Source organism: Cryptosporidium hominis (genome assembly GCF_000006425.1).
Source record: "Cryptosporidium hominis TU502 chromosome 3 CHRO013043, whole genome shotgun sequence".
NCBI lineage: Eukaryota > Apicomplexa > Conoidasida > Eucoccidiorida > Cryptosporidiidae > Cryptosporidium > Cryptosporidium hominis.
Genome location: NW_667403.1, coordinates 1 through 25,237, shown reverse-complemented (window position 1 = coordinate 25,237; position 25,237 = coordinate 1). Strand labels below are relative to the sequence as shown.

The following is a 25,237-nucleotide window of genomic DNA, read 5'->3' as shown; positions in this document are numbered from 1 at the left end:
GGAAGATTATAGAAAAGGCCAGAAAGATGCGATAGAAAAACTCGTTTGTGAAAGGAGGGATGTAGTTTTAATTCTACCAACAGGAGGAGGAAAGTCACTAACTTACCAGTTACCAAGTCTATTAAGAGAATACCAAAAACAAGTTAAAGAAATTCCTTCGCTTAGTAAAGGAATGGTAACTGTAGTAGTCAGTCCTTTGATTGCCTTAATAGAAGATCAGATAAACTCTCTAAGAAAGTGGGGAGTAAAATCAAATGGTCTGAGCTCAACAATTATTCAAAAAAGCGATCCCTCTCAAAGTATTAATAAAGCATTGGAAGAATTATATATAGATTTGGAGAAAAAAGTACCAACAAACAGTATTATATATGTAACACCTGAAAGTTTTGGGACAGAAAAGGTACTTGGATGTTTATATAAATTGTATTTGAATGGAAATTTATATTGCTTTGCAATAGATGAAGCTCATTGTATAAGTGAATGGGGTCACGATTTTAGGACAGCTTATAGAAGGCTCAATCAAATAAAAAACATCTTCTCAGATATCCCTGTTTTAGCATGTACTGCCACTGCCTCCCCAAAAGTACAAAAAGATATTAAGACTGTATTGAATTTAATAGATCCATATATTTCCGTAAATTCTTTCAATCGACCAAATATCCACTATACTGCTTATAATATCGATGACAATGATTATTTGGTAGACTTAAGCCTTGAAGAAATAGTTCTTAATGGAGTTTTATATATGCAGGAATACTTTAAAAGAATAGATAATCAAGAATCTGCTGTTGGAATTGTATATGTTAATTCAAGAAAATCTAGCGAGCATATTTCACAGTATTTATCTAATAAAGGCGTTCCAAGTAAAGCCTATCACGCAGGATTATCTCTAAAGATTAGAACACAAATACAGAATGAATGGCTTGAGAATAAAATTCAAGTTTTAGTTGGTACAATTGCTTTTGGAATGGGTGTTCACAAACCAAATGTTCGCTTTGTGATTCACTCCTCAATTCCAGATAGTATTGACTCATATTATCAACAAAGTGGAAGAGCTGGAAGGGATTCTAAATTCTCGAAAGCTATGTTATTTTTCAGTAAAAGAGATATTACTTGTTTAAAATGCATTAAGAGAAAGTCTTTGCAGTACTTATTTATGAAATCCAAACAAAAAGCTCAACAAGCATATGAGAAGTTTCAAGATAACTTACAATCTGTCATAGAATTTGCTCAGTGCAATAATTCAGAATATCAAGAAACTGACGAATGTTATGAAATGGATTATGATCCGGAAAATCGTATTGAGAATAGTAATAATAGGAAGAGATCTTCTATTGATCATTATCCTGGGTCTATTCAAAATTCAAAACCCCAAGATCCAAACCAATACCAAATCAGAATCAATAAGTATGGGCAATGTAGAAGAAGTTATCTTCTTGGATACTTTGGGGAAAAGTTTAACAGGGAAAAATCTTCCTCTAATTATCTTTCTTGTTGCGATGTTTGCGACTCTAAAAGCAAACAGCAAGATAAAAACAATTCTTTTATGTCTTATGTTTCATCTAAAGTCCATTTAAAAAAATCTTCAAATTTATTAAACAAGGATTACAATATTAATAGTTACAAGAATCAATTTTCAAAACAAGAGGAATTTAATTTTGAATTTAACCAAATACAAGACCCAGATCCTGATTGTAATCAGTCCAATAAAGTTGGTTCATCTGGATTTTCCTCTGTATTTAAAAGTGCTAAATCTTTTCTGGATTCTAATCAAAAGGCCTCTAAAAGCAGCTTCCAAAGCGCACTGAAAATGAATAACTTACTTAAAAGCAAAGGAATGTCATATTTAGAAAGGCTTCAAACATTGGAGGAACAAGAAATGAAAAGTGAGGAAAAGTCAAACACTCAAAATAGCAAGTTTAACATTATTAGAAATTCATTAAAAAAAAAAAGGAATTGGGTATAACTAAAATAGATCTAATCATTTTAATTATAATATTCGGAGCAAATATATAAGTAAAATAATTTTGTAATATATTTATGATCTTCTCAGTCTTTCTGATCAATCAATTTAACTTAAAAAAAAAAAAAAAATTGTAATTTGAAAACTATCAAAAAAATATCTATGACTTTCATGACTAAAAATTACTTGATTAATGAGGTAGCTCTCTCAGAATTAAATTCTAGAATGGCATTAAGTTCAGAATCTCTAATCTTTTCTTGATTTGATTATTTATATTCCTTATCTCTACCTCCACAAGGTTAGTACATGTCAGGCCTGGTTAGCATTAATATAGTAAATGTCCAAATATACCATTTAATGCGTTTAATTGATTCGAGTTTGAAATTAAAAAAATCATGAAAACAACTTGCTCTTCTAAGAATTTTCAAGATGCTTGGGAGTAAATATTCGTAATGAAGCACACTAGGATTAGAATGGATTCTCGGTCTGGTATATAGTTACATTATTTGCCTTGGCCGAGTGTATTTTCAACAGAACCAATTATTCTTATTATTGCTATTAGTCGAAAAGTCAAAGAAGCATCAATTAATTATAATCTGCCTCAGAGTTTATTTTCAAAATGTATGTATTATTTAATGTAAAAATTCATTTATTCTAAGTTTCTTTTATTAAAACAAAAAAAAATATCCCGAAGTAAGCCATCTGGAAGGCTTGATTCTTCTTTCCCTATCACCACTGTTCGCTCCATTTATTTTATTTTCATGAATTAATTATTGTTTTTTAATTAGTTTTTACTGCATCTCCAAGTCAATTTATAGTTATTTTTCCAGTCGCGGAGCCCCCGCCTTTCCACATGAGAAAGGTACATGCACAAAAAAAAAAATGTTTGCATGCACCGGTAAAAAATAACAGACAGTTGCTTGCAAAAAAAAAGATAAAAAATGGCTGGATTGATGAGTTTTTGAATTTAAAATTGAAAATAAAGGGAGATGAGGTTTTTGGTTTAGCGTATAAAATATTGAAGCGTTAAGGCTTTGTTTTAAGGTCCAAGACAATATTTTAAAGATTTACAAAGTGCCAACATGGAGAAAAAGTTGAACAGTTGAGCTCAGTTTTAAAAAAGGAGTGGCCCGACACTTCAATTCTTCAAGTTCAGTGGATTTACAATCAAGTAAAAAAGTTGAGTTATCTACTTTTTGGTTGCCATTGCATCAGATAATGATGGAAAATGATCCAAGCCAATTTCTTTCGATTCTTGGTAATTGCTTTTGGCTGCATTTCCTTTGCCTTTATGGTTAGTTGACTTATTACCATGGAAATGATTGTTATTCGAATATCCATCCGACTTTTTTCCATGATTGTTAAAATTAAAGTGTGACTGTTCATTTTCAGTTGTACGTTTTAAGCGAAAATGGTTATTTTCATATCCATTATACTTTCCATGTGTAAATTTTTCATTTTCTCTTCCACCAAAACCACCACCACCACCAGTATTAATTTGCCTGGAGGCTCTTCTTCTTTGATGATAATTTGATCCAGTCTCAGCAGCCTGATTGTTTGGTCCATTATTACCTTTAGTACCATCAGGTACTTTTGATTTATCATTGGCTAAATTGGATCTATATTCACTATATTCAAGGTTTCCCTTTCCTTCAGAGTTCCCACCACCATTTGAAGAGTTTTTGCTATTTCTATGGCCTCTTGACTTGCCAGCAGAATTCAAAAAGGGTTTGAAGGTCTTATTAAATGTTTGTTGCTTGTCTTGAGGCTCATCTATTGGTAATGTTGAAGATTCATTCGGGAGTTTCTTGGAAATTTGGTTTTGGTTATCATCATTTGCATAGGAAGAACAAGTATTTGCTGTATTTTTGGTTATAGATGAGTTGTCTCCAATATGTGCTTCTTCGGATGGCGAACACTCGATTTCTTCCCTCTCATTACTCGGATATTGTTTAGAGCTATTGGTTGAGCACATTTCTGCATTTTCATATTGATCAATTTCATCATGCTTTGTAATAGCGTCATTTACTGGAGATTTGGAAATACTTGCTATTTTTGATCCTACCTTTGGTTCAGAGTATGTACCTTCTGGATTAGTTCCATTCACAAAAGACGATTTTTGATTATTATTTTTCTTTGGGTTGGAAGGGCTATGGCCAGATTTATTACCTGTACGATTACCACTAGAATTATTGTTCTTTCGTCCATTAGCCTTAAACTTTTGGTTTCCAGTACTGTTTGAAGGATTTCTAACCCAAAAACTCCGGGCCTGAGCATTCAAATTCCCAGGTACAACAATACCGCTTCCTCCAATATTATTGATCGCAAAGCTATCAGCAGAAAATCCATGGTTTCCAATAGCTCCTAAAGATTCGTCTCCAATATAATGAACATTATGATAATATCCGGCAGGGAACATTGGTGGCATTTGAGGTTTTATATACTGTATGTTGTCTTTGTTGGTTTCAGAATTCGATATAGTATTAGGTGGGCTTGATTCCATGTCTCCAGAATCTCCTTGAACAGCTGCTCCAGGAGCCCCTATTTCGATCTGATGATGATAATGGAACTGTGGATTCCCATGAATGAAAATGTGGGGATGAGGCCCGAGATGCGGTCCGCCCCCTAAGTATTGTAAATTGACTGGCTGTACCTCTGAAAGTCCTGAGATTCCATAGTAAAAGGGAGTTATTCCATGTATCATTGTGGTAGCTCCCTGAGGAATTCCTCTAATTACTGAGTTCATACCATCAGCTACAGGTAAAGCTCCACAATTCTCAATTTCGCTTGCAGTTTTGACATTATTGGTAGCATCTGGGCTATTTCTTCTGTTGGAAATATTTGGAGATAAGCTTTTTGTATCAGAATCACTAATATATGACGACTTTGAACCTCTCCTCTTGCGGTTATTCTTTGGTGACTTGGTAGCTTCCGTATCACCTGTTTTCGATGCATTTGGTGAGCCTACTTCCGGTGTTGGAGAAGAGAGTGGAGATGTAGCCACACCTCCTGGTATTGTAGCTCCGGGAACAACAATAATTGGAGCAATTATTCCACCATTAGGAGCCCCTGGTATTGGCCCATAGACATTTAAAGGAGTTGTATGGTTCGGAACTCCAATGGCCCTTCCAATACCTCTATGATATGGATACATTACAGGAAGCGGTGCAGTTAAATGCTCAGGATTCTGACTATTCAAATTGTCCATACCTATTTGTGGTTCATTTCCTGTATCCTTAGTCGATTGATCATTCTCTTGGTTGGGCCTATTTATCTGAGGGTGAGTTTGAATGAGTCCACTATTTGAGGAACCAGGGATATTCACCATATAACCCATCTTTGAGCTAACATTTCCCAACGCAGTTCTTCTATTTGAAGAGGGACCATCTAAAACAGCATTGTTTGGTCCATTTCCAGCGCTCACGTTTATAAGCTCACTACTCGATACATTTGGAGGTAAGTTGGAAAGCGGAGCATTTAGAGTTGATAAGATTGGAGGAATCCCAATTCCCATTTCAGTTCCTGATAACTGCAAGTTGCTCATTCTATTATGTATTGATTGGATACCCTTATTCATCGACAATACTGATAAAAGACTAGCAATTGGGTGCTCTGATTTTATTCCAACTCGTAATAAAGAACTATTGTTATCTCTAAGTTTTTGATCACGTAACCATAAGGCAACTTTTGTTGTCAAATCCTCAGTTTTAAGAGTGATAAACCAGGTACCATGAATTTCTTTCCGAAAATTGACGACCAGTTTCTTAACAGCATCAAGACTATACTCATTTGTTTTATTTTCAGAAGAAGTTTCTCCTGTATGAAAATGAGGGCATTTACTAAGTAAGTCAAAGATCTCATTCTCTATAACATCATTCTCAAGATCACGCAAAATTAGAGTCGTGCGTTCAGCTTTGAAAATTGGCTTAATATAAATATCCTTTTCACACCCATTTTCCAGAAATTCCAATATCAATTTTGAAGTATCAACCAAAACATTCATGGATTCCTCTTCATTCAGCTTCTTCTCTTCATTTGATTGGAAAATACCTAAATTCATTTCATTCCCGTATTGTGTGTATATTGAAAGATTAAGAACCTCAGACATTCCAGCACTAAGACTGATTGCATGCATTAGCTCTTTTCTATTGGTATTTGGATCTTTTCCAAATAAACTATACCAAACTTCCTTTAATTCTTGCAAATTTGATACAGAGTCCAAAGAAAATCCCAACACATCCTTGTTGAAGCATTCTTGTATTACCGCATTATCTAAGATATTCTCTCTGTTTAAATGCGTCTCGAGACAGGTTTTTATGGCTTCCAGATTTTTCTTTTTAAATCCACATATAATGGTGGATGTTTTTTTATTAGACATTTCTTTGTATGATAATCGGAAAGTTATAAAAGTGAAGAAAGTTGATTGGTAATATATGAATCTCTGTTTTTTAATTCTTTAATTGAATGGGTGGTTAATTAATGATTTTAAAACTTTTTAAAACCTCTATAATGGTTGTCGATATAAATATTTATAAGTATATTTCTTCCTAAGAGGAACTTGGTTTAAAGAAGTATTTGGTAATTTCAAGTTATTCTCTTTAATCAAATAATTTCGATAAAAGTAACACTGGAAATTCAACACAAATAATTTGGTTGAGAAGTAATTATTTGAGGATCTTCTCTTTTTAATGCCTTATACTTTATCTTAATTGCTGCTTAGAGGTGCCAGAAAAAAATGAAAGCAACAGATTTTTGAATGAAATTTATCTCAGTAATCTTTCACTATTTTCTCAATAATCCAAAAAAAAGATGAAAAAAAAAAAATTTGAAGTATATATATATATATATATATATATATATATATATATATACATATACATACAAACAAACAAAGGTTTTCAATCTTTCTCTATCAACTCTCTAACACCATTAACTATTTGCAAGAATGGCAAGTCAATAAAGTTTTAATGTTGTCTGTTTAAAATAATAACACAGAATTCACTTGGAATAATGAAAACAATTAGCAGAACTTATTATTCTGTTAAAACTTTAATTTTATTTATGGCGTTTAAACCAAAGAAAGAGAGTGATTGAGAAAGAGAAAAATATATAATATATATATATTTTTCGTTTTGAGAATAATTCCAATTGTATCACAAATCCATTAATCTTCCTTTTAACTGCTTCTCAATGAATTGTTTATAACTCAGTATTGGCTTCAGAAAAAAAAATGAGTTTATGGGGTAACTTTCAATTTGAATATATAAGCAGTAAAGGTAATAAATAATTATAAAAAAAAAATAATAATCCAGTTTTAAAAGTGGAATGTACTCTGTTCTAAATACCTGAAGGAACCAACGGTAATTTCATATATTCTAAAAAAACCCACTCCAATTCAAAGATTAAAAAGTCTTAGCCTTGCTTGTAATATTTCAAAGTCTTCTAAATAGAAATAAATTACAAGCACCTTAAGATACAGGAATCATACACCTATAAAAGTCTTTATAAATTAGACCAAGACCCACTCAACTAATCGGAAGTCAAAAATTGGCTGTGCACAGCTCTTGCTTTAAAGTGGCACTATTAAAACTCCTCTTATGTTTTTTCCTGGCTTTACACGACTCTTTTATTGTGAATAAAAATTTTTATTTTTAGAGACGTGCTAAAGAACTAGGCGGGAACTTACTTGCAATTAAAATATAATAAACACTCCAAATATCCATTTTTTGCATGGGGGGGGGTAAACTTTGGCTATTTTTCATGAATAATTTCAGTTAATTAGTTATAAAAAAGAGAAGTTGAAGTATGTGGGAACAATTTAATAAAGCTCCTCAAGTCATTTTAATTTTATGAATTTGCGAATGATAAATATTTCTCTAAATAACAGAAATAATTTAACTGGAAAGGCTTAGATGGGATGGTGGATTTAAGGAAAAAAATATTCAAAAAACAAAACTAAAGAGAAAAAACTTGATAATTATATTTATGGAATTCAAAGAATCAATTTTATTTAATTAATGAATAAAAAATCAATGAATTAAAAGCTGCATATAATTTGAAGTTTATAATTATATAAGTATTCATTAAAATAGATATTGCATGCAATAGGTATAAGTATAGATATATATAATATATATTTATATACCCGCAAATGCATGCATATATGCATACATGCAATATAAGCATGAAATAAAAGTTACAATTTTCTAAGAAGTAGATGTATAAGAACTTGATAAAGACTGGTAATTAAAATAATAATTATTATTATGGTATATAAGACTAAAGAGCTAATTACGTTGATTATTTCTAATCAACTATAAAAACCAAAAATGATGTGCTTATTCTCCATTATGCTTAACTAATGGAGAGGTTTGAAAATCAAGAGCTTTAAATTCGTTCTGTAAAATAGAATTTAAGGTTTCAGTCACTCTAACAAGAAACTCAGAGTTTGGAGAAGGATCAGTAGCGAGCTCGAAAGTGAGTTCCTTTAGTTCCTTTTGTTTTCTTTGGTCAAATGAGGAGTTTTCATCCAAGTCTAAATTAAAATTATGGTCGGTATGTTCAATATGGTCTGGATCATCTTGAAAAGTTTGTATAGAGTCACGTAAATATATATCATCTTCAAAACCCATTGATAATGTGGATTGAGCTGTCTCAAATTGAAAACAACAAGCATCTAACGTATTGTCAATTACAAACTCCTGGTCTATGTTCCCATAAATAGTGGACTTTAAAAGATCCATTTTTGAAGGGTTTTTACATGAAACAAGAGTCAATTAAAGGGGAAATTAAATCAAGATCTGACAGCTTTTAATAACTAGTAAAACTGTAATTTTTATATTATAAAATATACCAGGAAATCTAAATAACTGGTCAAGAGAAGGCTCTTGAATACGATATATTTCAATTGGTCACAAAACTATGAATAAAGTGGTAATATTTTTTTTTGATTTAATTGTTTATTATATCAACAATGCTAATAGATCTTTTTCTTTATTGGCTCATGCAACTCCTGGCAAACCCTATTACCTCATACCTTTAGTGCAAGCCACTAAAAATAACTTAATTAAATACTACCTTCCTACCCAGAAATTATATTATATACTTTGAAAATACTGAAAATTAAGTACGGATTGGGGGGAGGGAAAATAGAAGTTGGAAATTTAGAAATAATAACTTTCAAAATAAATATTGAAAACTTGACAAAATGTTTCAATTTTGGAAGGGGGGAACATTAAGTTAATTACTAATTAAATAAATAGGGCGCGCGCTCATTTAGCATCACAAGGGAATGGCGCCAACATTTTTTTTTTAAATAAATTTGGACAGGCAAATTAATATTATTCATAATTTTAAAAAATCAGTAAAAATTGAAAGATTGAAAGTTTTTACGTTATTGCTATTATTTAGCAATAGCTAAGCCTGAGAGGAGCCATTATGACCAATTATGCTTATAACAATGCGACAGTGGCTTCCAAAAAGGGAGTTATATATGAAGTCTGGCAGAATAATATTAACGAGGCATTCCAGATGATATCAGAAATCATGGATGACTTTCCATATGTCGCTATAGATACAGAGTTCCCAGGTGTAGTGGTGCGTCCTACAAATAATTATTATGAGTATTATTACCAAACAGTCCGATTTAATGTGGATTTACTTAAAGTAATTCAGATTGGTTTAAGCTTCCGAAATAAATATGGCCAAGCACCTACGAATATTTGTTCAACGTTCCAATTTAATTTTAAGTTTGATATGGAATGTGATATCTATTCTCAGGAATCAATTCAATTTCTTCGTCACTCTGGTATTGAATTTGATAAGCACCTTAATAGTGGAATTGATTTTCTATGTTTTGGCGAATATATGTATGGAAGCGGACTTGTTCTTAATCCTAAAGTTAAATGGATCAGCTTCCATGGATGCTATGATTTTGCTTACCTTGTAAAGATTCTAAGTTCACAACCACTCCCAGAAACTGAAACAAACTTTATAGAACTTGTTAAAGCACTTTTTCCAACACTTTATGATCTAAAGTTTATTTTGAAACAACTTTCTAGCCTTAGTCACCTTTCCTCACTACAAAAACTTTCTGAACATCTTAAAATTCAAAGGATTGGAATTGCACATCAGGCTGGTTCCGACGCACTTGTTACATGCTGCACATTCTTCAAGTTATTTAAACTCCATCTCAACTCCCAAGTTGATGATAACCTCTTTAATGGACAGATATATGGTTTTGGCTTACCAACTCCAACTATTGTCAAATAAAGCGATCTTCATGTCTTTATCACTAATTCTCCAAATTCCCCGCCTAAATTTGGGCGGGAAATTGCATGCATATGGTCCTGATGCCTTGTATGTAAATATTTCAAAAGAATGAGGAAGAGGAGGTATCGAAGTTTTTTTTTTTTTTTTAAAAAAAAGAGAAAAAGAAAGTTTACAAATGTATAAAATTTTAAAAAAGAAATTATTCATTTTTTAAACAGTTTTTTTATTAATTTCAGCTTTCAGATGTAACAATAGTTTTCAAAACATCTTTAATTATCCGAGTTATTGTTTGTTATCTTACAGCTTTTTTTTTGAATTAGAGAATAATTATTATATCTACAGAGAAGATAAATTCAAATAGTAGATGAAAGCCAAAAATAAACATTTTTATGGTGTATATCCTAAGAGCTTTTTATTACTTTATGAAAAAAGAGATGAAAGTAATTGTCTCCAGTCCTTTAAAGTTATATATATTTTGCTTTATTTTATTTACTGCCAAGGAGTAAATATATTTAGTATTTTCAGAAGAAAGAATTCATTTGGACTTCTAACAAAAGAAAAACACGAATCTTGAGGGCTGAAGTATTTAACGAAGAAGAATAAAATGGTCGTCGAGACATAAGTATAGCATGCAGCAGCTATCCAAACACGAGCTGCTGCATATAGATCGCTGAAGCCATAGCTGCTTATTAATTCACTTTGGTCTGAAGGCGAGGACGGTAATAGGTATAGATTCAGTAATTCTCGATTGCTAACGCCTTGTAATGTTGAAATATATGTTGAGCCAAGTTTTCTTTCAATTATTTTCTTACTATTTTCTTTGTCAACTTGATCAGGCATACTTATTGATAAGGTCCTGCCTGTTAGTTTTTCCAACTCTTCAATGATTTCGCTATCTCCTGTCGACATTAAATAGCTCTTTAGCATATCTTTTGTACACGGATTACTGCCTGACTTAAGTTCTTGTGAATATCTACAAATTTCAGATGAGCCTGGCAAACACCTTAGCTGTAGAAAAGGGGATGAAATTAGCTGAGAAGGATCATTACAATCAAAAATTGAATTGACTGTGGGATTTTCACAATTTGAAAAATATAGACGACAATTGTCTACAATTATCTGAGTTGCTGAAGAATAAGAATGGCTACAAAGTCCAATTAATATATAAATTACCCCAGTTATACATATTATCCCATTGCAAATTGTACATAAAGCAATAAGAAATGGAATATGCTTAACCAAAGCTCCGAGTATTGAAGCAAATTTTCCAAGAGCCATAAAGTCTGTTGTTCTATAATTTGCAAAACTATATAATAATCTGGAAAGCATATAACTAAAAGCAGATTTTATTGAGTAAATACTTCCCAAAGATATGAACGCTGAAGATAAAAGAGATACACTAGTTGGAGAACATGAAAATGTTCGAAAAATCCCACATTTCCTACCAGTACAACTATTCATTTTTAATAAGAAAAATAATATAAAGCTAACCAAAATAATCAATCCAGAAACGATACTCAACATCGAATAATACCATCCCATTCTATAACTATACCTCCTTCTATTCCACTTAAACAAAAATTCATCTCTCTTCTTTTTTATCGACTTGAACATTACTGATATTCTTCTTTATATTGATTCTTTGCATGCATACACATCCCACAGTTTATCTAAACAATAATTACCGCCGGCGCCAATTAGCCTGCTCGAAAAAGTGACCCGACAGGGATTCGAACCCTGAACCGTCTGATCTGGAGTCAGACGCTCTACCGTTGGAGCTACCAGGTCAAACACATTCAGTGGGGGACTGAATTAAAGCAAATGTTTAATTGGCAAAGAGCAATGCATCTTCAACTGAAAAGATCCTTATGATGAGCAGAAGAGAAAACCAAATGATAGATTTATTATTCTGAGAAAGGTTTAGAAATTACAATGAGAAAAATAAAAGTAAATACATTAATTCAAGACTTATTTAATATATACAGTATCAATCAACAAACACTATTAAGAAGTCATTGTAATATATATTATTTCAGTATTTAGCTTTTCCATTTAAACTCATTTAAATAGTTTAACCAAAGTAAGGGTAAATAGTTAAACTATGAATCAAATGGAATTAACAACTCAAAAAAAATAATAATTAAGGCAAATTTATAACTTCTCATGCGCTCAAACTGATTTTATTCGTCATTACTTGATGATTTTTGGATTGATAACCTTCTCACACTCCCACTAGTTATAAATGGAGGCCTCCAGGCGCCATCCAAATAAATAATTTCTCCTGAAATGTATTCAGACTTTAACCCAACATTTACAACAGTTTCAGCAAATTCGTTTGGAACGCCAAATCTTCCTAATGGGATCGACTTTAACAAAGTATAAGAAGTTTTTTCACTCATTGCATGCTTTGACATTGGAGTATCGAAAACCCCTGGACCAATTGTGACAACTCTAATTCCCAGCGGGCCCAACTCTCTAGCTAGTGGCAAAGTTAATGAATTAATTGCTCCTTTTGATGCAATATAACCCTGATTTTGAGCAGGACCATCTCTTGCTGTACTGCTTGAAACCAAAATAAATACTCCTTTTTCAAACCCATGCGAGTTTCCTTGATTCATAGCCAAAAATGGAGATAAACAATGAATGACATTCAATGTACCAATCACATTTACATTCACAACTTTTCCCCAAATTTCCGGAATATCCTCATTATTCTCCATTATCTTTCCATTATCATCCTTCTGTACTATTGGTGTTGGACAATGAGTAATACCTGCACAATGCACCACTGCGTCTATCTTTGAATATTTATCAATTATTGACTTGGCTGCACTTTTTATACAATTATAGTCTGTCACATCTACACAGTACTTTTCACACTTATTTATTGCTTCTTCTTCTAATTCACCTTCTTTTAGTACTGCGTCCATTAAACACACCTTTCTTGGGTTTTCCTTTAACAGCTCCTCCACAACTGCTTTACCTAACCCACTCATCCCACCTGTAACCACTATCACGCTATCTTCTATTTTCATTTATGTGCTTATCAAATAACGCTTTTATTTTCTTAACCTTTAACTTTCAATTATTATTGTTACAAATTTCTTCTTTTTTTCTTTACTTGACTTTTTTCTTTTGCAAATTTTATTAGATTTGCTTGATATCATTATATTTTGAACATTACCCGCCTAAACTATGGGCAGTGCATGATTTACCGCCATTTATTTATTATTGGTTTGCAATTTTTGATAAAAACAATATTATTGTTTTTATCAATATTTTATTAAGTATTTGATTCCTTTTTGTAATACTCCATATTTATGCATGGCCAAATATTCTTTTCACTCTTTATAGATTTGAGTTTATTCACATTTTTTTTTTGTAATTTCTTATAAAGTTTCAGTATAATTATATTGCCCCTCTCTAGACCCAATAATAAACAATAATCGAAAAACCCCTCCTTAATATCTTTGTGCCATTAATAGGAGTATATAATTGTATATACTAGTTAATAATAATAAAATTAATATTACTATTACTTTGATTCGATTTTAGTTGCTTATTCCAAAGTATACATATTTGAATAACTTATTAGAATGAGTGGTGAAACCCCAGAAAAATCAGAATCTTCCATTTCAAATACCAAGAAGATCACAAATCTTCTGAAAGAAATGAGCTTAGGTAGCTTTATGAACACTGCTGCAAATGCAATCAAACCACACAAATTCTGGAATACTCAACCAGTAGTTCAAAACGATGATTCTTCCACTGAATATTCATTTGGACCAATTGAAATTGAACCAGATTCTTTTAGAAAAGAAATATATAAGCTACCAGATGGATTCTCTTGGTTTGATTGTAATTTATGGGATATAGAATCTCAAGATTTTGAAGATACTTACCAATTATTAAAAGACCATTATGTTGAAGATGACGATTCCCAATTTAGATTTAATTATTCAAAGGAGTTTCTTAGATGGGCTCTTTGTGTCCCTGGTCAAAAAAAAAACTGGCTTGTTGGAGTCAGAGTTAATGAAACAAAGAAAATGGTTGGATTTATTTCAGCAATCCCAATCAAAGTTAGAATTCATAATTGCATTATGAATACTTCTGTAGTTAATTTTCTCTGTGTTCATAAGAAGCTTAGATCTAAAAGACTTGCACCTGTACTTATTAAGGAAATTACGAGAAGAATTAGATGTGAAAAAATCTTTCAATCAATTTACACTTGCGGGAAGAATATTACCAAACCTTTTACTATTGGAACTTATTGGCATCGTATAATTAATGTAAAGAAATTATTAGAAACTGGTTTTATTGGAATCCCAAGAAATATGACCATGAGCTCTTTAATCAAATATCATCGTATTCCTGCTGATAAAAGGATTGAAGGGTTTAGACCCTCCGTAGATTCTGATGCAGAACAAATATGTAAATTATTCGAAAATTACTTTATGAAATATAAAGATATCAGCAACGAAACCATGAATAATAAAATAAACTATGATGAAATTAACCACTCAAAAGAGCTTGGAAAACAAGCATATATGAAGCTGGATAAGATTGAAGATTTGCAAGACAAAATCATAATTCATCAATGCTTTAATGTTGAAGATGTTAAACATTATTTCACGAATATTGATAAAGTTATTGTAACTTATGTTCGAGAAAATAAAAATAAGGAAATTACTGACTTGTTTAGTTTCTTTATCATAGAATCCACTGTCATCAATAATGAAAGATTTCCAACTATTAATATTGCTTATTCATACTTTAATATTGCAAATACCTGCTCATTAAAAGAATTGTTCAATGAAATGATTATTACTGCCAAAAATAATAATTGTGATGCTTTTAATACATTGGATCTGATGCAAAATTTACAAGTTATTCAAGATAATAAATTTATTATCGGTACCGGTAAATTAAGATATTATGTGTTTAATTGGAAGATACCTCAAATTTCACCTTCAAATGTTGGAATTATATTATTTTAGATTTTTAATTTAATTGATTTAATACATTGAACGGATTTATATTTGGGAATAAACATAGGAAACAAAACTTGGTAGATTTACTTCAACTAATCCATTAGAATAAAGTCTCGTATAAAGGAAATTTGAAAACTTTGCTTTCTTTACTTGGTCTGGAGTAATGTAGAACTTACAAATAATTCTTTGTTCAAATGAACTTTGGATTTTGTAGCCTGATCTACTTGTTGTGATTATACAATCAAGACCCAATGTAGGAGTAAAAGTAATAAATATTGTCCAATTATTCATTTGAGCTGTTCTTCTGAAGAAATTCATCATAGTTTTTCTTTGTGACTCAAATAAATTAAAGATTTTCTCATCACTCTTAATCTTTATTACATTATTCATAATAAATATACTTAATGGAAAACATAAGAATGGTAATGTTATACTTTTTTTAATAATATCAGTTGTAATATAATTTCCATTTTTAATCATTGTTAAGTCATCTTCGCCTGCATAGTACCCACTTATCATTGTATTATACAGAACATTTTCCATTTGCTTCATCGTAGTATTTATATTGTTTTTGTAATATATATTTAGCAAATTAATCAATTCAGTGTCTTTGTACCCCCATAATGTCATGTTTATAACTGATTTTTCTATAGCATCTTCCCATTCATTTAATTGGTCCTTATACCACTTCCTTTTATCTCTTAGTTTCTCCTCAATTTCAAGTAAATGTTCTAAATAGGCTCTATGTTTAATTCTATTCATTATTTCATTAGTAATCCATATTAATAATGGTGTAATGGAATCTTGATAATTAAGCATTAACTCTTCAACAACTTTTCTGAATTCTAACATGAATGATAACTGCTCATATTGCCTTTTATCATTTTCTTTTCTTTTAAATTGTTCAATATATTCATCAACAGTTTCAAGTAACTCAAACATTGTTCTAGCTGTAATTATAGGTAATATTAATAGACCTTTCTCAATCGCTCTCCTTTTATCAGGTATCTCAAAATACCTAATAAATAATCCAAACTCTGATATTCCATTCGATTTTCTAACATTTGCTTCAAATCTAGGTAATAAAGATTGTGACATCCCAATTTTTGTAAGTGGACAAAACATCATCGAAGTATCTAATGGAGGAAGACATGTATTTTCTTCATCTCTTATTTCATCATAGTTTTGTTCATCCAAATCATAGAATTTTCTGTTTGCTCTTCTATTCGAGTTTTCTATTTCTATATTACTAGAAATATTACTAACTCTTAGATAATTTGAAATTCTGCTTTGGCGTACATCATTATTTATAATCCATCTTGGACTTATTCGAATAGAAACAAAAACTCCTCCTCCATCAGAATTTGGCAGTAGATTCACATTTTTTACCAGATTAATAAACTCTAAAGGAAAAAAAGGTATTGATAATTTGTCTCTTCTTGAAAAGTATTCAACAGAATTAATGACGGGATCCATTAAATTTAATCTTAGGAAATTCTTATACTTCTGAATAGAATTAATCATAACCATGATGTCAACCAGATTTAATACTACATGGTAATTATCAGAGTGTAATGAATACTGTGAATTATATGAGAGATAGGTTAAAGATAAATCTGTTAAATCTTTTTGTTCATTAACCATTTCTGATATCTTAATAGTAATTGAACTAGAGAAGCTGATTAAGGAATTGATCCATAAAAATCCCTGAGAACTAGAAGTTTGATTTAAGTATCCTGCAAGAAATATTTTGATAGAATGAGCCAAAAGCTGAATTGAGGACATTATTCTCATATCTGTAATTAGAGGAAAATAGAAATATGTACAATAAGCATTGCATTGTTCCAATATTGGAAGTATTATTCCATATAAAAGTAATCTTATAAGAGGTTGCTGTATTGCTTGGTCTTTTTGTTGTTTATAATCTAAAAGAGGATTGAATGATGGAATTTCCATGAGATTTACTAATTTACATGCCTTATACAACAATCTCTCCAATATCCTTGGGAATTTTATATTTTTATTAATATTCTCAGATATTCCCACCAATAAAGCAACTTCAGCAAACTTGACCATATTTAAATAATGTTTTGGCAAAGACTCATCATTTGGACTTATTCCTAAATATTGAGCAAGGCAGGAGGAGTCCAAAACCAATAGAACCTCTTTTGGAAACTTTGCAATAACAGAAACCAAAGAAGTAGGAGTATATATATCAAGTAGATTCTGTACTAGGCTTCTTAGATCTGGACCTCTTAATACAACAGAACTTAAATAGTAGAGAAACTTTGATTTCCCAGGCCAAAAAACGTCATTTGTACTAAAAGCTTCCTGTAATTCTCTTTTACATAATATTTCTCCAATGATTTCGAGCATAATCAAAGAATCGTTTAACCCATGGAAATTTTTTGTTTCAAAAACTTCAACATATTCTAACTGAGGGGGAAATAATCCATACAAACAATTTAGAATGGAGATAAACTCCTCTCCAAAACTGCATTCCAGCATTAAGTTAATAATATATAATGGCTGAGTTCTTAGAATCGTAAATATATATTCTATCATTGACATATACTTGAGTATGAAGCTATTAAAATAATCCCCATAAATATTCCTATAGTAGTTATCTTCAATGAATATAAAGCTGTTGGAATTTGCTGATTGAATCATATTAATGAGTCTTCTCATTTGTACTTCAGCTAGAAAAATCAAATATCTGAGCCTCTCTTCTTCTTCCTTCATTTTCCTGAAGTATTCAATATGAGAGGAAAATAATACAACTAAGTCTTCTTCAAGCAAAGAAATAGAATCCTTTCTAGTACGAGGATCTTCTTTATGCAGTAAACTTTGTACATATTCGAATGATTTTGCTTTCTTTGAAAAATGTACGGATTTACTCGTTAACTCTCCCATAAATGCTTCAAGCTCTTCAATTGTAGTAACTCCCTCATCCTTTGTATAGTTCTTCTTCTTATCAGTTGCTAGTCCAGCAGATGAATCTCCTTTGCCTACCGAATCTAACATATTCTTTGCGTCATTCCACTTTTGTATTACTAGCGTAGGATCTTCAATATACTTTTTATTTCTAATATCTTGCTGTCCCAATTTACCTCTGGAGGGATCTCCCCAAGATACAACCTCTCCTGATGCCAGCAAACAAACATGGTGTGTTGTACTTCCAGAAACTCCTATTGCATTTCCTGGTAGTACTATCATTTCAGCTCTACCTGTATGAGACTTGATCTTAATGCTGGTTTCTAAGCCTTGAATATTTTCAGTTTCTGAATTTTCGGGTCCCCAAATCCACAAAACTCCAGATTGAGTAATTGCATAGGAAACATCTCCAAAAGCATGAATAGAGTATATTCTCGGAATTCCTGAAGGTGATTCTAATTTAGCAAAAATATAGGGTGTGAGAACGTCTTTCTCAGAAAGAACATTTTCTGCCTTACCCCAAACCCATAAGTCTCCAAGAGATGAAACTGCCATAGAATGATAAGATCCAACAGCAATATCAACAATTTGAACTCCTTTAATTGGAAACCTGATTTTAATAGGATTTGAATGACTTTTGGTACTGTTGGTTCCAAGACGTCCATAATATCCAGCTCCCCAAGTAATTAGTTCTCCTGAAGCTGTTAAAGCCAAAGTATGTGAAGATCCTAAAGCTACCTTTATGATTGGAGTACCCAGATTTAAATGTCTTGGAGCTGCAATACACGATTTTAATACATGATCTCCTAGTCCTAACTTTCCAAGATCTCCATCACCCCAAATCCAGAGGTCGCCTGAGTTAATCGTGTCAAGATCCTTATTTCCTGTAGTAATGCATGCAACAATGCATGCACTATAAAGCTCTCCTCCAGCTACTTCAATAACATTCTTTAAAGTGACAATTCCTGCTGGTTCGTACAAATTACGTATAGCTCCAGTTCCCAGTTGGCCTCTGTCACCTCTTCCCCATGAGAAGCAATTACCTTTGATATCGCAGCAAAGACTATGCCATGATCCACATGCAACTCTTCTAATGGGTTCTGAAAACTTGATTTCAGTGGGTTCATTCAGAAAAGATTCATTTTTGTCGCCATCTTGAGATTTTCTCCTTCTTGTATCAATTCCAAGCTGTCCGTACTTATTATCTCCCCATGCAAATATGGTACCACCGTAAACTAATAGCAAAGTATGCGATGTGCCACAAGCGATTTGTCTAACAGACCACGAAGGAATTTGGGAACCAACTAATGATCCAATTTCCGAAGATCCATTTGATTTATATATTCTGTTCACTGAAAACAAGCCTCCTTCTGACTTTGGTTCATAAGATACCTTATTTCCTTTATAATCAACTAGATTAAATCCCATATAAAAAATGCAATCATCAACAAAAGCTTTACTTTGAAAAAATGGAAGTAATACGGGGTTTTTACTATTCATTCTCTTATATAATTGTTCCTCATTGGCATTCAATGCTTCAGATTTTTTTGAATTGACTAGTAGTCTATTATTCCATAGATATATATTATGCCTTACATCCATGGCAAAGGAAATATACGGACCAGAATTAATATGGCAAATGTGTGAATCAAAAGCATCTATCTTAGTAGGAAGTGATATGATTTCATGTTGTTTTGCTCCCCAAATATAAACTTCTCCAGATTGAGATAATGCCATTGAATTAAATGCTCCAAGTGTTAACTGCACAAAAGGTAATGAGCTGATTCCCTCAATTCTTCTTGGAATATTGCAATCAGACTGAGTTCCATGACCAAGTTTACCACTTCCACCATTCCCCCAAGTATATATATACCCAAAACTATCAATGCATCCACTATGTGACTCTCCTGCAGCGACTAAAGTTATGTGATATTGACTCAAAGACTTTATTTGAGTTGGGACAGTCTTCATTCCATAAGATCCACCAGTACCAAGTCTTCCATTTGAATTGCTTCCCCAAGCAAAAACTTGTCCATCTTCATTACAACATAATGAATGTCTTGCTCCTGCTGCTATATGTAGTACTTTCTTATCTGTTGGTCCAGCCTCAATTTTGACAGGAGAATATACATCATTAAGTTCTCCAGTTCCTAAACACCCATACTGTCCTATTCCCCATGCAAATACTAGTCCCGAATCTGATAAAGCCAAGCTATGGTTTGCTCCACAAGAAATTCTACTAATCTTTGCATTGAATGGAAAATTTACAATGCAAGGAATTGGAGTGTACCAAGACTCATTCAAATCATTCTTATCATGCTCGTTTCCAAATTCTGTATGGCCTCTGGTGTATCCTAATCTTCCTCTATCTCCAAGTCCCATAGTATATACTCTTCCTGATGCTTCTGAAATTCCTTTTACTAGGACAGCAGTGTGAGAATAACCACAACTTACTTGGAATACCTCCAACGCTGAAAAGAAATTCACTTTCATAGGAAAATTAAATTCTCCATTTTCTATACCCAAACCTAAAACATTATTTGTGTTTACACCCCAAGCATAAAGCTGGCCTTTGTTTTTTAATTTTGCTACTATAAAATAATGATTCAAGCTTGAAGCTGCTCTTGTAAATGAATGACCTCCCAGTGAGTCTCCTCCCTGTTTTTTAAAAGCATTCTTTTTTACTTCATTCTTAATGAAATCAGGAACATCTGGTAGTTGGCTTTGGTCCTGTGTTGCATACATTTCAAATATTTATTTTTTAGCAATTTCTTCTATTTTTAAAATTAAAACTATCATTCATCTTAATTAATTTTCCTCTATCTTTGACTTCATAAACTTTTATTATTGTTATTTATTTACGATTGTTTGTTTATCTTAATAATCTTGAAATAATTTCAACTCTGCACTCAAATTTTTATTTAAAATTATTAACCTTTTTCCTTTCTGAACTTTGCTTAATCCTTTACTTTTAATTTGTCTATATTATCTATTAATAATGCATTAAATTTTTATTAAAGCTTAATCTCTAATATAAATATATTTATATACTTTTTTTTTTCTAATCAACTTATTTTTGGTGTCCACATGCAATTGTCCCCCTGCATGCATTTATTGATCATTAATACATGCAAAATAAATAAAAATAAAAATTGAAAATTGCAATACCGGTACTAAAAACTACAATTATTTTTAATATAAAATAGCAAATGGAGCTCAGCAAAAATATATAAATGATATTTTTGCTTTAATAAAGAAATCATTTGTTTTTTTTTATTTTTCTAATTTGCACTCAATATAAAAATAATGGCTCTTTTTCCTTTAAAGATTTAATTATTTCTTTGAATTTCTCTTTCTAAGTATATGAATTAAATGGTTATTTCCCATATTGTGTATTATAAGCCGTTCTAAATCAGTAATAGGTTTAAGGATGTATATTGGACTAAATTTTTTTCCCCCCAAGTTTACTAAAATCCATATAGAATTAAAGCAGCCTTAAAAATCATATTTAATCCACATAGTAGAAAAAAATGGATTTGAAGTGTGTGAGCCAAGAAATTTGAATTAGTATTGTAGTTAGTACACTAAATGTATTAATATTACAACTTTTTTTCATATTTCAACAAAAATTCTATTAAAAATGATTAATCCAGCTTTAATTAGAAAAGAAAGGATTGCATTAAACGAACTTAAATTATTTAAGAATAAATAAAGAAAATAAACATTATTTGGAGGGAAAATGTATGGAAAAATTAAATATTTATTTATTAAAAAGAGAATATTGTGTGCCGCCATGAATATATATTTATTAAATATTAAAATATATATATAAATAATATTTAAGCATAAGTTATTAAATTTTTTCACGTCTATATTAAAATAATCGGTAAAGAATGAGGAGTCACATTTTCTTTAAAGAATACCAATAAGGTTGGTAAGCAATATAATTTATTATAAATCTCAAATACAAAATTAATTGAGACAAGTTCTGAGTATGACAGAAGGTACAAGTAATAGCAGTACTTGCAATGCATCAAAGATTGCAGACTTTTTTGTAACAGAGTTCTACAGTCGTCTGAAGAAGGACCCCTCAACCCTATATGAACTTTATCACGACTCTGGATATTTAGCATGGGTGGGGAATCGTTCCGAAGTGATGGATGGCTCTTTTAACCCACAATCTGCAATTAGAGCAGAGACAAAAGAAAAGATTCGTTCTGCAATAAATCTTTTAGACTTAAGCAACTGCACAACTTATGTTGAGGTGCTTGAATGCTCAAAATCCATCAATAATTCTTTCTGCATTACAGCTAAAGGAAGAATGTATATTGGGGGGGGAGAGAGCGTTGGAAAAAGTTTTGTTCAAAACTTCCTTTTAACTGAAATTCGCCCAAGGTGGTATTTTATTAGGAACGATTGCCTCATATTTATTGATTCTGAGTTACCACTTAAACAAAGCGTTCAGAATACAGCTAAAATTGCAAATAATGATTCTGGAGTAGCTAAGAATAGTGGGAAGAAATCTCATGACTCGGGTTTTGAGACTAATAAATCCCAGAAAGAACAAAATCATTCAAGTAAGGTGCAATGCAATGATGAACATAACAAGGAAGTCAATAAACATGCCACTGGACCCAAAGAGGATGATGATAATAAAAATCAATCAGTGGTAACAGTGGGTGCCCATGCAAATACTGATTCCAATGCTGAATCTCAGAAAAAGGTTTCCAGTTCTACTGCTGCTAATACTAGTAATACTAGTAGTAATCATGCTAGTACTTCCGCTCCTACAACATCCAATAATGCTGCTGCTAATACTTCATCGGCATCATCTCCTTCACCTTTGGATCCAGTAAACTATACTGATTCACTTAATGCAAAGAATAACGCTAATATTAACCGTTCTAATCCCCATAAATATGAAGTCACAAGCTATGCAGGAAAGCTTATGGGGGGAGCATTGAAGAATGGAAATAAGGTTAAGGGATATGCAATCCACGTTCCAACTGAGGATAAGAATAAGACAGCATCTCAAAATGGTTCTACAAAAAAAACAAGTACTCAAAAAGATCCGAAATCTCTAAAGGAAGCAAAAAATAAACGCAAAATCTTTGTGCACTCACTTCCTACTAATATATCTGATGATCAGATCAGAGAGGCAGTTTTGAACCAACTTAAGGTACATGGAGGAGGATATGTAATTGATATTGAGAGAGCCCGAGTTAGCGGTAGACATTGGGGTATTATTGAATTGGATTCAGAGTTTTCTTGCAAAACCCTCTTAAATAATGGCCTTTACCTTGGAGGTACGGAAATCTCTATTGAAAAGTGGAAGCAAATTAATCAGCCTCAGGCACAGAACTTTTCACAAAATTCTTCAAAGTTCAATAATAAGAATTCCAACAGGCAAGCAGGCAACAATTACCACCATAACTCTAGTAGCAATTCTAAGAATTAGAAACACTAAAAGGAAAAGAGCTTTTAATTAACGTCAGATATCATCACTCAAATTTACCATCATTCGGAAATTATATTAGTAGCTAATACGATATTTCATCGCAGTATATTTCTTAGTATTGAATTCAATAGAATTATTTTTCTTTTCTTGCCTCTTCCCCGCGTTTTAAATACTCTTTAGAATGAATTTTAAATGAACTTGTAAGCGCAAATCCGGAGATTTAAAAAATAAGTAGGGGATTTATGTGTGACAAAGGAAGCTTCTTAGAGAGAAGGTTGGGATCTAATTGCTAAATTCTTTATTTTCAAATTGTTTCTTTCTATTTTCCTTGTTTTTTCCCCTATTTTTTCCACTAATTTCTTTTAGCTTGGTAGACTCAGTTGTGCATGCACAGTTGCATGTGGCCACCTTGGGCGGGAAAGAAAAGGTCAAAATGCATTTTTTGTTGCAAATAGTTTGCATGTAACAAATAGTTATTGGTTGAAAAAAAAGAAAATCGGATGAGATATATTATTTATAAAGTTAGTCCATTTATTTATTTAATTAAGATTTTTTAAATTGATGAAGAAAGAAGGAAAAAATTAATTAAATATAAATAAAATGAAAGAGTTAAATTTAAGTTTGGTTGCTTCAAAAATAAGAAAGTTAAAGAATGAATCAGAAAACAGAAGAAAATTGAGTAAAGAAGTATTAATTTCAATGAAAGATGTAGTGTTACTGAACTTTTTGAGTGATTATATGAACGAGATAGAAGAAAATTCTGGAACTTACAGTAACAGAAAAAGTTTACTTTCTGTTAAATTGGTGAATAAGTTCTTGAATGCTGCAAATAAAAGACTAGAAATATCAGAATTTAGAATGAAAAAAGAAGACCCAAGGTTCTTAATGAATGAGTTAAGACTTGAGATAGAGGAGTGTCTAACAATTACATCAAATTTTATTTTTCAAGTTTCCAAGTGTAATTATTACAGAGGATTGCTTTCAAGAGAGTTTCCAAATATATTTGAAGTTATGATAAATATAGCAAGTTCTAATTTACTTGGTATTCAATTGAGATGTCAAATTTTGGAGGCAATATTAGAATTAATGAAAAATCAAAGTAATGATAAAATTTCTCAAAGTATTTCTTTAAGAAAATGTTTATCGGAAGAAGATGATGAAAAAGCACTTAGCAAATTATGGAAATCTTTATTCCAACATAAGAATATGTATCTTACACAATTATTTGATCAAGATAAGATGTTTGATATTTCATCTTCTATAAAACAAGAAAAATATAATGGGAATTCATCANNAACTATTAACCACCTTAATACTTAAGATTTATTCAAATATCTTACATTTTCAAAGATATTTGACAGATAAGATACTAAAAAATGTTTCAATTGAAATCTTATGTGGAAATTATTTAGATCTTTTGTGTGACCTATCAATAACATCAATCCCAAAAGTTGACTTTTTGAGTGGAATTATTATAAGATCATTACTATTAGATTCAACTGAGAGTCAATATCAATTAATCAATAATAAGATTAAAAGTAGTAGAGTTTTATTAATATATTTGGCAAGAATTATAAATGAGGGATTTATTAATAATGTTGAGCAAGCAAATGTTGATAA

General features: G+C 31.4%; 12 protein-coding genes and 1 non-coding gene across 13 annotated transcripts; 6 read left to right on the top strand and 7 right to left on the bottom strand.

The window, feature by feature from the left end:
* Nucleotides 1–172: 172 nt before the first annotated feature.
* Nucleotides 173–1,966, top strand: Chro.30056 (DNA helicase (recQl3)). Its single annotated transcript, XM_662476.1, has 1 exon — nucleotides 173–1,966. The coding sequence occupies one exon, from the start codon at nucleotides 173–175 to the stop codon at nucleotides 1,964–1,966; it is 1,794 nt and encodes a 597-aa protein (XP_667568.1).
* A 1,186-nt stretch (nucleotides 1,967–3,152) lies between these two features.
* Chro.30055 (hypothetical protein) lies at nucleotides 3,153–6,341 on the bottom strand. The annotated part of the gene is made up of 1 exon (XM_662475.1): nucleotides 3,153–6,341. The coding sequence occupies one exon, from the start codon at nucleotides 6,339–6,341 to the stop codon at nucleotides 3,153–3,155; it is 3,189 nt and encodes a 1,062-aa protein (XP_667567.1).
* Nucleotides 6,342–8,301: 1,960 nt separating this feature from the next.
* Nucleotides 8,302–8,706, bottom strand: Chro.30053 (hypothetical protein). The annotated part of the gene is made up of 1 exon (XM_662474.1): nucleotides 8,302–8,706. The coding sequence occupies one exon, from the start codon at nucleotides 8,704–8,706 to the stop codon at nucleotides 8,302–8,304; it is 405 nt and encodes a 134-aa protein (XP_667566.1).
* Nucleotides 8,707–9,400: 694 nt separating this feature from the next.
* Chro.30052 (hypothetical protein) lies at nucleotides 9,401–10,234 on the top strand. The annotated part of the gene is made up of 1 exon (XM_662473.1): nucleotides 9,401–10,234. The coding sequence occupies one exon, from the start codon at nucleotides 9,401–9,403 to the stop codon at nucleotides 10,232–10,234; it is 834 nt and encodes a 277-aa protein (XP_667565.1).
* Nucleotides 10,208–10,441, bottom strand: Chro.30051 (hypothetical protein). Its single annotated transcript, XM_662472.1, has 1 exon — nucleotides 10,208–10,441. One exon carries the CDS (start codon nucleotides 10,439–10,441, stop codon nucleotides 10,208–10,210), a length of 234 nt encoding a protein of 77 aa, XP_667564.1.
* Nucleotides 10,442–10,598: 157 nt separating this feature from the next.
* Chro.30050 (hypothetical protein) lies at nucleotides 10,599–10,808 on the top strand. The annotated part of the gene is made up of 1 exon (XM_662471.1): nucleotides 10,599–10,808. The coding sequence occupies one exon, from the start codon at nucleotides 10,599–10,601 to the stop codon at nucleotides 10,806–10,808; it is 210 nt and encodes a 69-aa protein (XP_667563.1).
* Chro.30049 (hypothetical protein) lies at nucleotides 10,724–11,848 on the bottom strand. The annotated part of the gene is made up of 1 exon (XM_662470.1): nucleotides 10,724–11,848. The coding sequence occupies one exon, from the start codon at nucleotides 11,846–11,848 to the stop codon at nucleotides 10,724–10,726; it is 1,125 nt and encodes a 374-aa protein (XP_667562.1).
* A 101-nt stretch (nucleotides 11,849–11,949) lies between these two features.
* On the bottom strand, nucleotides 11,950–12,022 carry trnW. Its single transcript has one exon. It is a non-coding gene; the product is annotated as a tRNA-Trp (tRNA).
* A 392-nt stretch (nucleotides 12,023–12,414) lies between these two features.
* Nucleotides 12,415–13,269, bottom strand: Chro.30048 (scully CG7113-PA). Its single annotated transcript, XM_662469.1, has 1 exon — nucleotides 12,415–13,269. The coding sequence occupies one exon, from the start codon at nucleotides 13,267–13,269 to the stop codon at nucleotides 12,415–12,417; it is 855 nt and encodes a 284-aa protein (XP_667561.1).
* A 561-nt stretch (nucleotides 13,270–13,830) lies between these two features.
* On the top strand, nucleotides 13,831–15,231 carry Chro.30047 (N-myristoyltransferase). Its single annotated transcript, XM_662468.1, has 1 exon — nucleotides 13,831–15,231. One exon carries the CDS (start codon nucleotides 13,831–13,833, stop codon nucleotides 15,229–15,231), a length of 1,401 nt encoding a protein of 466 aa, XP_667560.1.
* Nucleotides 15,232–15,267: 36 nt separating this feature from the next.
* Nucleotides 15,268–20,904, bottom strand: Chro.30046 (hect domain and RLD 2). The annotated part of the gene is made up of 1 exon (XM_662467.1): nucleotides 15,268–20,904. One exon carries the CDS (start codon nucleotides 20,902–20,904, stop codon nucleotides 15,268–15,270), a length of 5,637 nt encoding a protein of 1,878 aa, XP_667559.1.
* A 1,249-nt stretch (nucleotides 20,905–22,153) lies between these two features.
* On the top strand, nucleotides 22,154–23,617 carry Chro.30045 (hypothetical protein). Its single annotated transcript, XM_662466.1, has 1 exon — nucleotides 22,154–23,617. The coding sequence occupies one exon, from the start codon at nucleotides 22,154–22,156 to the stop codon at nucleotides 23,615–23,617; it is 1,464 nt and encodes a 487-aa protein (XP_667558.1).
* Nucleotides 23,618–24,217: 600 nt separating this feature from the next.
* Nucleotides 24,218–24,937, top strand: Chro.30044 (hypothetical protein). The annotated part of the gene is made up of 1 exon (XM_662465.1): nucleotides 24,218–24,937. The coding sequence occupies one exon, from the start codon at nucleotides 24,218–24,220 to the stop codon at nucleotides 24,935–24,937; it is 720 nt and encodes a 239-aa protein (XP_667557.1).
* The last annotated feature ends 300 nt before the right edge of the window (nucleotides 24,938–25,237 follow it).